Source organism: Hyperolius riggenbachi, chromosome 2 (genome assembly GCF_040937935.1).
Source record: "Hyperolius riggenbachi isolate aHypRig1 chromosome 2, aHypRig1.pri, whole genome shotgun sequence".
In the NCBI taxonomy this organism is placed as follows: domain Eukaryota; kingdom Metazoa; phylum Chordata; class Amphibia; order Anura; family Hyperoliidae; genus Hyperolius; species Hyperolius riggenbachi.
In genome coordinates, this window is record NC_090647.1 from 93,664,431 (window position 1) to 93,677,944 (window position 13,514).

The 13,514-nt window shown below is 43.9% G+C and overlaps 1 protein-coding gene across 9 annotated transcripts in view; it reads left to right on the plus strand.

The window, feature by feature from the left end:
- NBEA (neurobeachin) overlaps positions 1-13,514 on the plus strand; it is an 866,760-nt gene that overhangs the window by 519,905 nt on the left and 333,341 nt on the right. For all 9 annotated transcript variants that reach the window (XM_068267062.1, XM_068267067.1, XM_068267066.1 and 6 more), the window contains 2 exons: positions 3,932-4,040; positions 11,841-12,007. In XM_068267062.1, coding sequence (XP_068123163.1) covers positions 3,932-4,040; positions 11,841-12,007 — 276 coding nt within the window. The remainder of the gene's footprint in view (positions 1-3,931; positions 4,041-11,840; positions 12,008-13,514) is intronic.

The following is a 13,514-nucleotide window of genomic DNA, read 5'->3' on the forward strand; positions in this document are numbered from 1 at the left end:
GACCCTAATCTGCCCCTTGCGGGCACCCAATCACCCGCCCACACGCTCAGATTGCCCTCAGACCCCCCCCTTATCAATTTGCCAGTGCAATATTTACATCTGTTATTCCCTGTAATAACCCACTGATCACCTGTCAATCACCTATCAATCACCCATCAATCACCCCCTGTCACTGCCACCCATCAATCACCCCCTGTCACTGCCACCCATCAATCAGCCCCTAACCTGCCCCTTGCGGGCAATCTGATCACCCACCCACACCAATAGATCGCCCGCAGATCCGACATCAGATCACCTCCCAAGTGCAGTGTTTACATCTCTTCTCTCCTCTAAACACCCACTAATTACCCATCAATCACCCCCTATCACCACCTGTCACTGTTACCCATCAGATTAGACCCTAATCTGCCCCTTGCGGGCACCCAATCACCCGCCCACACGCTCAGATTGCCCTCAGACCCCCCCCTTATCAATTCGCCAGTGCAATATTTACATCTGTTATTCCCTGTAATAACCCACTGATCACCTATCAATCACCCCCTGTCACTGCCACCCATCAATCACCCCCTGTCACTGCCACCCATCAATCAGCCCCTAACCTGCCCCTTGCGGGCAATCTGATCACCCACCCACACCAATAGATCGCCCGCAGATCCGACATCAGATCACCTCCCAAGTGCAGTGTTTACATCTCTTCTCTCCTCTAAACACCCACTAATTACCCATCAATCACCCCCTATCACCACCTGTCACTGTTACCCATCAGATTAGACCCTAATCTGCCCCTTGCGGGCACCCAATCACCCGCCCACACCTCAGAACGCCCTCAGACCCCAGCCCTGATCACCTCGCTAGTGCATTGCTTGCACCTATTTCCCCCCTCTTATCACACCTTGAGACACCCATCAATCACCTCCTGTCACCCCCTAGCACACCTACCCATCAGATCAGGCCCTAATTTGCCCCGTGTGGGCTCCTGATCACTCGGCCAAACCCTCAGATCCCCCTCAGACCCCCTTCCGATCACCTCCCCAGTGCATTGATTGCATCTATTTTCCCCTCTAACCGCCCCCTGAGACACCCATCAATCACCTCCTGTCACCCCCCTAGCACTCCTATCCATCAGATCAGGCCCAAAACATCCTGTCATCTAAGAGGCCACCCTGCTTATGACCGGTTCCACAAAATTTGCCCCCTCATAGACCACCTGTCATCAAAATTTGCAGATGCTTATACCCCTGAACAGTCATTTTGAGAAATTTGGTTTCCAAACTACTCACAGTTTTGGGCCCGTAAAATGCCAGGGCAGTATAGGAACCCCACAAGTGACCCCATTTTAGAAAGAAGACACCCCAAGGTATTCTGTTAGGTGTATGATGAGTTCATAGAAGATTTTATTTTTTGTCAAAAGTTAGCGGAAATTGGATTTTTATTGTTTTTTTCACAAAGTGTCATTTTTCACTAACTTGTGACAAAAAATAAAATCTTCTATGAACTCACCATACCCCTAACGGAATACCTTAGGGTGTCTTCTTTCTAAAATGGAGTCACTTGTGGGGTTCCTATACTGCCCTGGCATTTTAGGGGCCCTAAACCGTGAGGAGTAGTCTAGAAAACAAATGCCTCAAAATGACCTGTGAATAGGACGTTGGACCCCTTAGCGCACCTAGGCTGCAAAAAAGTGTCACACATGTGGTATCGCCATACTCAGGAGAAGTAGTATAATGTGTTTTGTGGTGTATTTTTACACATACCCATGCTGGGTGGGAGAAATCTCTCTGTAAATGGACAATTGTGTGTAAAAAAAATCAAACAATTGTCATTTACAGAGATATTTCTTCCACCCAGCATGGGTATGTGTAAAAATACACCCCAAAACACATTATACTACTTCTCCTGAGTACGGCGGTACCACATGTGTGGCAGTTTTTTGCACCCTAAGTGCGCTAAGGGGCCCGAAATCCAATGAGTACCTTTAAGATTTCACAGGTCATTTTGCGACATTTGGTTTCAAGACTACTCCTCACGGTTTAGGGCCCCTAAAATGCCAGGGCAGTATAGGAACCCCACAAATGACCCCATTTTAGAAAGAAGACACCCCAAGGTATTCCGTTAGGAGTATGGTGAGTTCATAGAAGATTTTATTTTTTGTCACAAGTTAGCGGAAAATGACACGTTGTGAAAAAAAACAATTAAAATCAATTTCCGCTAACTTGTGACAAAAAATAGAAGATTTTTTTTTCCCGCCCCTCTCAGTGAAAGAAGACTGAGAGGGGCGGGCGGAGGCGGAGATCCGCACAGATTGACACGAGTAGAGGCAGAGCTACTGCACAAAACTCTGCCTCTACACAGAAGGAGCCCCAACCCCCCCTTGTTTAGGGTCTATGGCTAAAAGTCACAGGATCAGCAATCTGATTAAAAGGAAATAAACATGTCAACCTCCATATACCTCTCACTTCAAGTTCCCTTTAACAACCAATCAACCTGTCATTTTCAGTTAACATAGAAAAAATGGTTTAGCTGCTGTTTAAACTAGTTTCCCAAATTAATTCTCTTACCATAATCTTTATGGAGTTGCTAGCAATAGTTTTACTAAGCTAGAGCCTGTTTGATGGAGAGTAAGAATGCCATGCATCTTCAGCAGTCGTACGTTTCACGGAACCTGCCTGGGGATGGTGATAGGAATCTGAAGAGCAGAAATTGTTATAAATATTTATTCTTCTCGGCTACTGCTCTTGTGAATGCAGTTCATCAATCATAGCCGGGGTATGTAATTGTGCAGTTGTCAACAATTAACGGGACATAAACAGTTGATAAATGGGCAGTTAAATTAAAGTGTTCCCAAGGACAGCCTGAAATTATAAACTAGGTCGTTCAAAATACTACAACAAAAGGATTACTATAATTAAAACAAAGCAAGGTTAATGAGATGTAAAATTGCACATTATGTCTGTTCTGTGATCACCAGTTCCCAAATTTCAGCACTGACAAACGCTTGGAACAATGCTGCATGCAAAGACAAATTTAACTATTTGTAATCAGGGTATTAAGTTAATTGAATCAGTCGTCATTAAGCATCCTTAAAGTTTCCTAGTTTGTAGGGATAAAGGGAATTTTAAAATACTACTAACAAGCACGCAGTAATCTATATTAGGCAAAACCAGGTGTCTACCTGAAAATATTTATTTTAAGTTTAGGCTTTACAGAGGCTATAGTTTAAAGAGGCACTGTATTGGAAGTAACTTGATGAAGAAAATTGCTTATTTCTTGCAATCTTACTTTATAAATGATTTAGTCAGTGTTTGCCTGGTGTAGAATCTTTCCTCAGCCTGATTTACAGACTGATTTACATCTTAAAGAGAAACTCCGACCAACAATTGAACTTTATCCCAATCAGTAGCTGATACCCCCTTTTATGTGTGTTCTGAAGCCAGCAGAAATAATACCTGTTCTCCCAGAGTTGTCTGGGAGGAGAATTCCACATAGATTATAGAGGAACTTTAGTGAAAATAATGTAATAAAAAAGTGCTAAAATATATGATTTATTGACCTTTTCTTTAATCTATCCCCTGCTCTCAGAAGCCCAGTTCTCTGCCAAGAAATGGTTTTATGGCTGTAATTCCTTATCAGTGAAGGAGTCTATAGTAGTCCGACTGGGCCCCTTTACAGGATGTAAATAAAAATGCCATTTTCTATCATGAGATCTCTGTTTTCAGAAAAATAGGTACTTCATAAACTTTCAGAACGTTGATGTGCATTGTATTTATAAATTGGAAAGATGAAAAAGTTATGCTGGCTATTAATGTATAAAGGGAGTTTCCCCTTGGAAGGGAAGAGTTAAAGGAAGTCATTTTTTTTTATATGTGTACTATAAATAAACTGAACAAGTAGTTGAATGACTCTCTTGCTGTTTCCCAATGTTCTCTTGTAGACTCTTGTGCCATGCTATGAAGGATCACATAGTGCGGGTTGCTAATGAAGCGGAGTTCATTCTGAACAGACAGCGAGCAGAGGATGTACACAAACACGCAGAGTTTGAGGTAAGCCGCTTCGTTGGTGAAATCCTGACTTTCTGTTTTCAATCAGTCATCACGTCCCTTGTAACCTCAGACACAGGGCCCATTTTTATACATGTTTTAGCAGAGAGAACATGCATTTAATTCAGGGCAGGCCATTTTGAAAAGCTTTGGTTAATGTCAAGCATGAGGAACTGCTTTATTATTTGCTTTCCTGTCTAAAATTCATGAACATATTTGCAGCTTGGAGTAATTCCGTCATCAAGAACAAGTGTCCTAATGTGCTGTTATAGCCCAGAGCCAACAGATTTATTATAAAGATCTTTACACCACCCTTAAATCTTCTTGACTTCATCATAAGCAGTTTACTCAGTTCCAGACTGTCCGTCATATGTCTTAAAATAAACGGTAATTTGATCAAATGTTACTTCCTCTTAGAGGTGGGTTGATATAGTGAAGAGAGTTGCCATTAATTAACAATTTAGAGATATGTGATGTGTGATCTGTTTTGTAGAAGTACTCTTTGGATCAGGCCAAGGTTTTACATCACTGGAGCCTATAGGCACAGATATCGTGGCACCCTAGACTTCACCCTCCATAAACCTACAAACACCCACTAAACTGCACTGCAAATGGGCTGGCTGGTGTAGCTCTCGCTTCTCTCTTACTTTCCCTGCCTATCATAGGTAGCTACAGATGTCGCTTAGCATTAGGTAGCCAAACATGCCCTCAATATTAAGCAACTTAGAGGGGCCCCAGACTGAAGAGAGATCTTGCCAGTGGAATGTGGAGAGGTGGGTGAGTAACTCTCATTAACGCACTGCTCAGGACTCTGCATAGGGAAGGAGGGAGGTGCTTGGGGAGGGGAGTGAGACGCCTTTCCATCATCAAGCGTCTGTAGGCACGTGCCTACAGTGCCTTATGGAAAATCGGCTCTGCTCTGGATACATCCGCACATTCATGATTCTGTTGTAAAAGCTGTTTTTCTAAACTAAGTTTTCTGACTTGGTTAATTATGAAGTGGAAGCCAATATTAACCTTTTCCCAGTCTATGCAAAAACATTAATAAAAAGTATAGAATTTGGTTGCCCATTTCCAGTCGAGGAATACCAGGATTGGATCATTTCCTATTTGTAGTGTAACTCAGAATCAGAATCAGAATTTATTATCGCCAAGTACAACGGTGGGTTGTACCCGAAATTGGTTTTGGCACATACAGGGTCGTCGATGAAAAAAGACAAGAAACAGCATACGGATAAGCATGGTACATACATAGACAGGGGACAAGCATACATAGGACAACATTACAGCTTGTGCGTACAATTAAGCAGAGTGCAGCATTGCATACAGTTAAGCATGGTACATACATATAAACAATAAAAAGCAAAGACAAAAAGCAAAACAGAGAGCATTACAGCATACACGTACAGTTAACGTAATACAAACAGAGCATTACAGCATACACATACAGTTAACATAATACAAACATAGCAAAGCATACATTGATAGCAGGAGAAGAGTGGGACTGGAGGAGCAGCCTGAGAGCTGATATGAGCACTGCCATTTTCGGCACTGGACGCTACACAGCGACACGCTCCCAACAAGACAGGTGCTACCGATTGTCCACGAAAGTAGAGAGAGAAGGCTGAGAAAAAAAAACTGAGGGGCATCATGATGGAGGCGGACAGCAGAGTTCACTCGGACCAGGTTGCCCGAGGGGTAGCACTCCTGGTTTTAAGTCTGCACGGCTGGTAATGAGGGTGCAGACGCAGTGGTGGCCCTGTGGGGCCAGGAGGCACCTTTGCTGGGACGCAGTGGTGGTGGACGTGGGGCCGGGGGCAGCAGTGGTGGACAGGCCAGGGGGGTTTACCTTGGTGGTGGCAGGACATCAGATGCAGCAGCCAGCAGTAGGCAAAGGTAGTGGACCTGGCAGCCAGTAAATTTAGCCCCGGGCTTGTGGCCTAGTGCAGGTAGGATGTAGGTGGCCAGGAGGTCAGCAGCACAGTCCTTTAGAGAAAATGGTGGTCTGGTGGATCCCGCAACAGCAGCGGTAGGCCGGTGCAGCTGCAGGGGGCAGATGGATGGATCCGGCAGTGGCATGCTGGTGTATCCGGCAGCGGGAGACCTGCGCTGAGGAGCGGAAGAGCCCGCTACTCCCCATCAAGCTGTGGCAGCGGTGTTGTGTCTGGCAGGCTCCCTTCCCAGCTCGGAGCACATGGCCCAGCGATGATCAGCTGACTGTCCGGCGCATCCGATTCCCGGTCAGCTGATCCAGCGGCAGCCAGCAGTGGGCCAGGACCAGTGATGTTAGAGGAGCCAGCGCTGCACGTGTGGCGTTCCCAGGGCGTGGGCGCGATCTGCTGAGCGCCCGATCAGCGGAAGGTTCCCCAGGCTGTGTGGCTGGCTGAGGAGTCCCCGCACACGGAGTCCCCGCACACGTGGCCGATCAGCTGGCATCCCTCGGCCTGCTCAAACTCTGCGGCCCACCGGCTCCCACCCGCGACCTCTGCTATTCCCGCATCTTCCCCCGCATCTTCCCCAGAGGGGGAGAGAGAGCAGGTGAGGGATAGGGGGGAGGAAGAAGAAGAAGACCGGAGCCCTGTGGCCGCGGCGTCCTGTTATGGCGCCATCTACCAATCTACCAATTAACAGATGGTAGAAAATGAGGAAAGGAAATGTTCACTAACCAAAATGCCTCAGTCTGTAGCAATTACTACAGAAAACTGACCCTCATGGACCTCTGTCTGGCTTTAGTGCCACATTTGTCTTAATTGGTGATGTTTCTTGATACTTCCTGTACCTGAGACTTGCACGAATGTACATGTCGTCTTCCATAAAGAGAACATGAGGTGTTAAAAAAAACATGCTTACCTAAGGAGAGGGAAGCGCTTGGATCCTCCAGAAGCTTCCTACACTGTCCTCTGGTCCTCCACCGCTGCCCAGGACCCTCCTGCTTATCCGGGCAAAGCTGTTCTTGTGGTCCGAGTGTAGCCGAGCCTGTGCAGTAGCTTACTCGCGCTTGAAGAGGAGCACGACAAACCCCTGTCAATATTCTTTGGATTGGGAATCGGCTGATGCCAGATAAGTGCTCTTTCTGGTTGCTTGAGACTTAGGGCCATATCCTATTCTAGGTGATAAGATGCAAGCTACTTATCACGTTGCCATCGCACGAGGATTACCGGCAAATCCTATTGCCCATATCCTTCGCGCGATGGCCAATCATCAGGGAGCCGTACTCAGGCCTCGCTCCCCACACATGTGCACTCACCCGCCGAACATCGCTGCCATCTCCTGCTGCAGCATCTGGGTGTCTCCTTTAATAAGGAGACCCCCAGAGCTTCCCGTCGGGTCACCGCACATGTTAGAAGCCCCCCACGTAGCTCTGCTGGTCACCCCTGTAAAGATACATACCACCACTAATTACCCAGCGCCTCTTGCCGCAAAATCCGTCACATAATTACAGTGCATCTATAACTGTAATTTCTGTGCGCATAGGACCCGGGCAAAGCATCTTTGAATCTGCAGCCGAGACCCCCCCATTGGTCCGCTGTCTGAGCCATTATTGTAAAAAGTAATTCTTTTTACAATAATTATGTATAAATGATTTAGTCAGTGCTTGCCCATTGTGAAATCTTTCCTCTCACTGATTTACATTCTGACATTCATTATATACTGACATTTTTACTTCTGGCAGGTGATGCCAGTGGAAGTAGCTGCTGCTTGCTTTTTTGGCAGTTGAAAACAGCTGTTATTTCCCACAATGCAACAAGGCTCCCACAGTGTGCTGTTAGCACCATAGTCCTGACTTCACACTCTGGGAGTGGTTTCAAGACAATATCAGCCATACAGAGTCGCCTGATGATCCGTTTGAGAAAAGGTAAAGATTTTCAAGAGAAAGGGGTATCCTCTACTGATTGGGATGAAGTTCAACTCTTGGTCACGGTTTCTATTTAATTTCTATTTACGCTACATGCTGTAGTGTTGTGTAGCATGCGCTGCTAACTTAGGCATACCTTTGTATGGTCCAGCCGCTCCATTAATCCCGCTCTTGGCCACCTCTGGTCCGGTAGCATTCGCACTGCGCAGTAGCATGTGCAGAGGATTTTTAACTTGCGCTGCTCAAATGAAGCTAATATGTCCACCATCTTCCCATTTAGGTAAAAAGGACATACCATTGCTTAGGAACCACCTGAAAATGTATTTGTTTATCTTTATCTTTATTGTTTAAGTAATGCCAATAATATGGCTGCTCTCTATTACATGACATTTATAAGGCGTTTCCTGTCTTCGCTATTCTGACCTTAAAGTGAACCTAAAGTGAACAAAAAAAGAGATTAACTCACCTGGGGCTTCCCTCAGCCCCCTGCAGACGATCGGTGCCCTCGCAGCCCAGCTCAGATGCTTCTGCACCCGCCGGCAAACACTTCCGGTTTGGCCGTCACCGGCCGACAGGCATGGGAACGCGAGTGATTCTTCGCGTTCCCAGCCTGTATATCGCCCCCTATGCTGCTATTGCGACCTCCTGGCCGCTATAGCAGCATAGGGGGCGATACACAGGCTGGGAACGCGAAGAATCACTCACGTTCCCATGCCTGTCGGTCGGTGACGGCCAAACCGGAAGTGTTCGCCGGCGGGTGCAGAAGCATCTGAGCTGGGCTGCGAGGGCACCGATCGTCTGCAGGGGGCTGAGGGAAGCCCCAGGTGAGTTAATCTCATTTTTTTTTTGTTCACTTTAGGTTCACTTTAATGCTGGGAATACACGATGTGATTTTTCAGTCAATTTACTGTCCAATCTTTTTTCTGATCGTTTTTCTTATCAATTTCCATACACTTCTATGAGAAATCGATCAGAAGAACGAACATGTCAGAAATTATCTATCTAACACAAAATCTAATGGTGTATTCCCAGCATAACAATTATTAACTCATTAAATTATTTTAGGAGGGCTTCAAGATGATTTGTTTTAAGTTAACTAGGTTTTTTTCCCCTTTGTCTGTAATTCAAAACCATCAGATTATAACTGGGGTGAAAACATCCCTATTGTACAGCACAAGCGTTAATACTGATAGAATGTACGCACTTTCTTATTTGTTTAGATAATCCTTATAATCACTCTTCGGATTACCTATAATACAGAATGTTAAAGGTTACTCCAATGAAGCAAGTAAACAGTAGCTGCTGATAGCGGTGAACTGTGTGTGTCCCTCGCATGTGTAGCTCAGCCAGTGTCAGCTTGACGGGAAGCAGATTGGATTGAATGGACCAAATGAAATATAGAAGTGTGTCAGGATCCTGTAAAGGTGCCCTCCAGATGCGGCACACGAGCCATCTTGAGGCTTGATGAGCTTCTTATCTCTCCCAGACAGTTCTCTAAGCTTACAGTTTGATGTACTAGTCCTTGTGCTTGTTGACCTACAAGAAAAGATCACACAGGAACACATTAGATGGACTTTTTCCCTTCTGGGATTTGTTTTGGAACTTTTTTTCACATTTTTTTAATACAGCAATATCCAGGAATTGAGTCCAACTTTGACTGTAGCAGCTTGAAAAATGCTGTTCTATATATCTGAAGAATGACCATAATAATAAATTAGAAAACATTTGTGTTTTCGTCTTAGTAAAAGTGATTTAGGTTCTCTTTAGTCTCTTACAGAATCATTAATGCCTCCAGTTCACCATGATTGTTCTAGGATTACTGTAAAAGAATATTGTATAGATTAAAATGAACAATTTAAAGTACATCAAAACACATAAATAAAAAGTACATTTATCCCAGAGTAAAATGTGCAATAAATTACATCTCTCCTATGTTGCTGTCACTAACGAGTAGGTTGTAGAAGTTTGACAGAACTGACAGGTTTTGGACTTGCCCATCTCCTCATGGTGAATTCTCAAAGTTTTTTCTTTATTTTCAAAAGCTTTTAGTGAACAGCAGTTGCTCAGTCCAACTGCCAGAGTAGTGTGCAAACAGGTAAGGGGAGGTCTGCATCTTTATATAGATCCTTCCCAGGGAGTGATTTTATAAAGAATAAATTAAATAATGATGAAATACTAAGGAAAAAATGAAGTATCCCCCATGAGGAGATAGACTAGTCAAAAACCCATCAGTTCCGTCAGATATTTTAAAACTATAAAGGCCGAAATAATGAATTTGTTTCTTATTATTCCCATTAAAATGCATTTAGAATAAAAAAAAAAATCTTAGCAATAAAAGCCTAATTGGTGGCAAAAAAATATAGATTTAGTTTGCTATGAGAAGTAGTGATAATGTTATTGGCCAATGAAAGGGAGGAGTGCTGAAATGTGAAAATTGCTCTGGTCCATTAGGGGAAAACCCCTCAGTGTTTAACTACTTAAAGCGGGCACATTATTGACGCATGTAGTGCAGTAACACATTTCATGGGGAATACTTACTTCCTGGAAAATGTGTGCATAAAAATGTCTATACATGTCTTGAGCACCTGTTTTTTCCTTGAAGTCTTACCTAGAGTCGCAGATTCCTATGTGGTGTCTCTGTGAAGCCTTGGGATTGGCAGGCAACACAATAAAATAATACCTCTTTTTTGTTGCATTCATATCAAGGAATTGGAACCTTTTCTCAGATGTCAGAATGTGTCTCTCATTGTGCCGGTACTCCTCTTGGAAAGCCGTGTTAATATTCATTAAACAATCATTCAGAGCCATTCACACCGAGGGATGATAATTTAATCTCACAGTCCAATTTAAGAATGAAATATTATCCTCATTACAGAGCCAGGCCATTGTGCTAATTGCTTATTTGCTTTTCAATAATAGTGGGTTTGAAAAATGGATGAACTCGCTATCATTTTTTATTTTTATAAATTGCTCTTTCCTCCCCATTGTTAGAAGGAAATACAGAGAACGATTTCATCTTAACACATTTTTATAAAGCGCTTTTGAGATTATTTTCCCCTGAAATGTTGCACACGATCTCCAAATATATATCCATAGTCTGGTTATTCTTATTTTTGTAAAATGTCTACCAACATGAAACATTACAACACGACAGCTACTCCCTTCTGCACTGCGTTTCCCAAAACAATAAATTAAAATCCTCCTGTCGTTAAACAAATAAAACGCTTTTGGTTGCCTGTGGTAACAACTAGTGATGTTAGCTATGATTTAGCTATGAGCACGTAGCTACTAGTAATCAAAATTTAAATTAAATAATGCTGGCAGAGTGGGTTAACTTGCCTGTGCCACCGCCTAAAGCCGATGTGGTCCACGTAATTCCACTATCTCTTTCCAACCTGGAAGGAGCTTGTAGTGGCAATACATGGGCCATGAGTGGAATGCAGCGGGATAGGTAGGTTAACCCCCTCTCTGTCACGGGCAGCGCTATCTAATTTAAATTTCTATTATTCATAGCTACATACTTGTAGCTACTTGTAGCTAACATCACTAGTAACAACACCAAGTTTTCTTTGTAACTTTGTGTTTTAATTCAGAGTAGTGTTTGGTTTTCATATTTGGCATAGCAAATTCGGAACACCTGAATACTCCTGACTGCTGCTGTTTAGCACCGAACAAGCGGACATGATCCAAACCAAAGGGATGAAGTATTAAAGTCACATGAAACACAATGTGGCACACAAGCCAGTGAACTCCTCCTGACCTTGTCCGCTTGTTCGGTGCTGGACAGCAGCAGTCGGGAGTATTCAGGTGTTTCAAATTTACTATGCTTAATTCAAACACCAACACTCAACAAGAGTATTATTTTGCTACATGTAGTGGATTTTGTTCAATATAAAGAAAATGGGACATACCGTACTCAGCATATACATTCATTTTGTTTTTTACAGTCACAGTGCGCGCAATACGCGGCAGACAGGAGAGAAGAAGAGAAGATGTGCGATCATCTCATCAGTGCAGCCAAACACAGAGATCATGTGACAGCCAATCAGCTGAAGCAGAAAATCCTAAACATCCTAACCAATAAACATGGAGCATGGGGAGCCATATCTCAGAGGTAAGTAGAGAGCCATGTTCTGTTTTATGCTTGGTATCATCAATGCCGGACCGATTTCTGCGCTACTGAAGCTCTTGATGAGAGCCATGGCTGAGCAGGGACCTACTGCTGTGCTTTGCTGTGCAGGGATTTGTGAAGCTTAGTAAATGCAGTAAAATGGAGGAACTCTGTTCAAAATGTAAATTGCCTATCATTTTCATTAGTGGGCGGGTGGTGGGAGGTAATTGGCCTACCAGTATGTTTTTGGTTTGTTTGAGGGAACTAGAGCCCCAGGAGGAAACCTGTGAGGACATACAATTTATTAGCCCACTTCCAAGCTGCATATAATCTGTATGCCAGCTGGAATTATTACTCCTTCATTGACCATCTCTTCTTGGGTCTATCAAGGTGGCCATTAACACTAATCTTTAGCGAACAATCTTATTATTTTTTATTCAGTTCAAAGGGGAAAAAAAGTGTTTGTGTTACCCGCGGTGTTTCCATATTTGATGCAAGGTTTCCAGCAAATAAATATTTTTGGAAAAGTCAAACACTCAGAATCCTTATTTTGCAGAAGTCAGCACAGATGTAGAGTCATAGGTGCACTGGTGTAGGGATCCCGGGGATGACCTTTGTCTTCTTTTACACACCTGGGAATGTTAGTCTAAGTGGTCCTCTACCTCAACCCACACTGATGGCCATACACTTGACCTCGTATTCACTCGTCTCTGTTCTGTCACTGACTTTACTAATGATCCACTACCACTCTCTGACCATAACCTACTTAACTTCTCTCTCTCCTCCTCTTTTCCTACAACCCTGGCACAACCACGCTCCCATACTCGAAGAAACTATCGCAATCTAGACATTCAAACCGTCTCTGATGCCCTGGTACCTCTCCTCACACAATCCTTCACTGACCCAGACTCCGCTGCTATACACTACAAGAGCTCCATTACAGAAGTCATGGATGACTTCGCCCCCCTCGTCAATGTCCGCCCTCACTGTGTCAGTCGCCAACCCTGGATGACCAAAGCCACGAAACAGTTAAAAAGATGCTCTAAAGCAGCTGAACGACGTTGGAGGAAAAGTAACACAAGTGAGGACTTCATCTCATATAAAATAGCCTTGAACAACTTCAGAAACGCACTCTCTGTGGTAAAACAGTCCTAATTTTCTTCCCCCAATATCAGGCCATTTACACAATCCAAAACTCTTGTTCAGCACCTTCAACTCTGTTCTCCATCCCCCTCCTCCTCCTCCTTCATCTTGCTTATCAGCTGAAGAATTTGCAACATACTTCACTGATAAAATTGACAAAATCCGAAGTGAATTCTCCATGCAGCCCTCAAATCCCACCTCCACACCTCTCATTGACTGCTCTCTAACTGCCTTCTCTCCATTCTCTGAACATTCTCTCTCCTCTATAATTTCCAAAGCTAATCTAACCACCTGTTCTTTGGATCCTATTCCCTCCCATTTCAATCCGCAGCTATCCTTATTTCTCATGCCTGCACTAACATCGCTA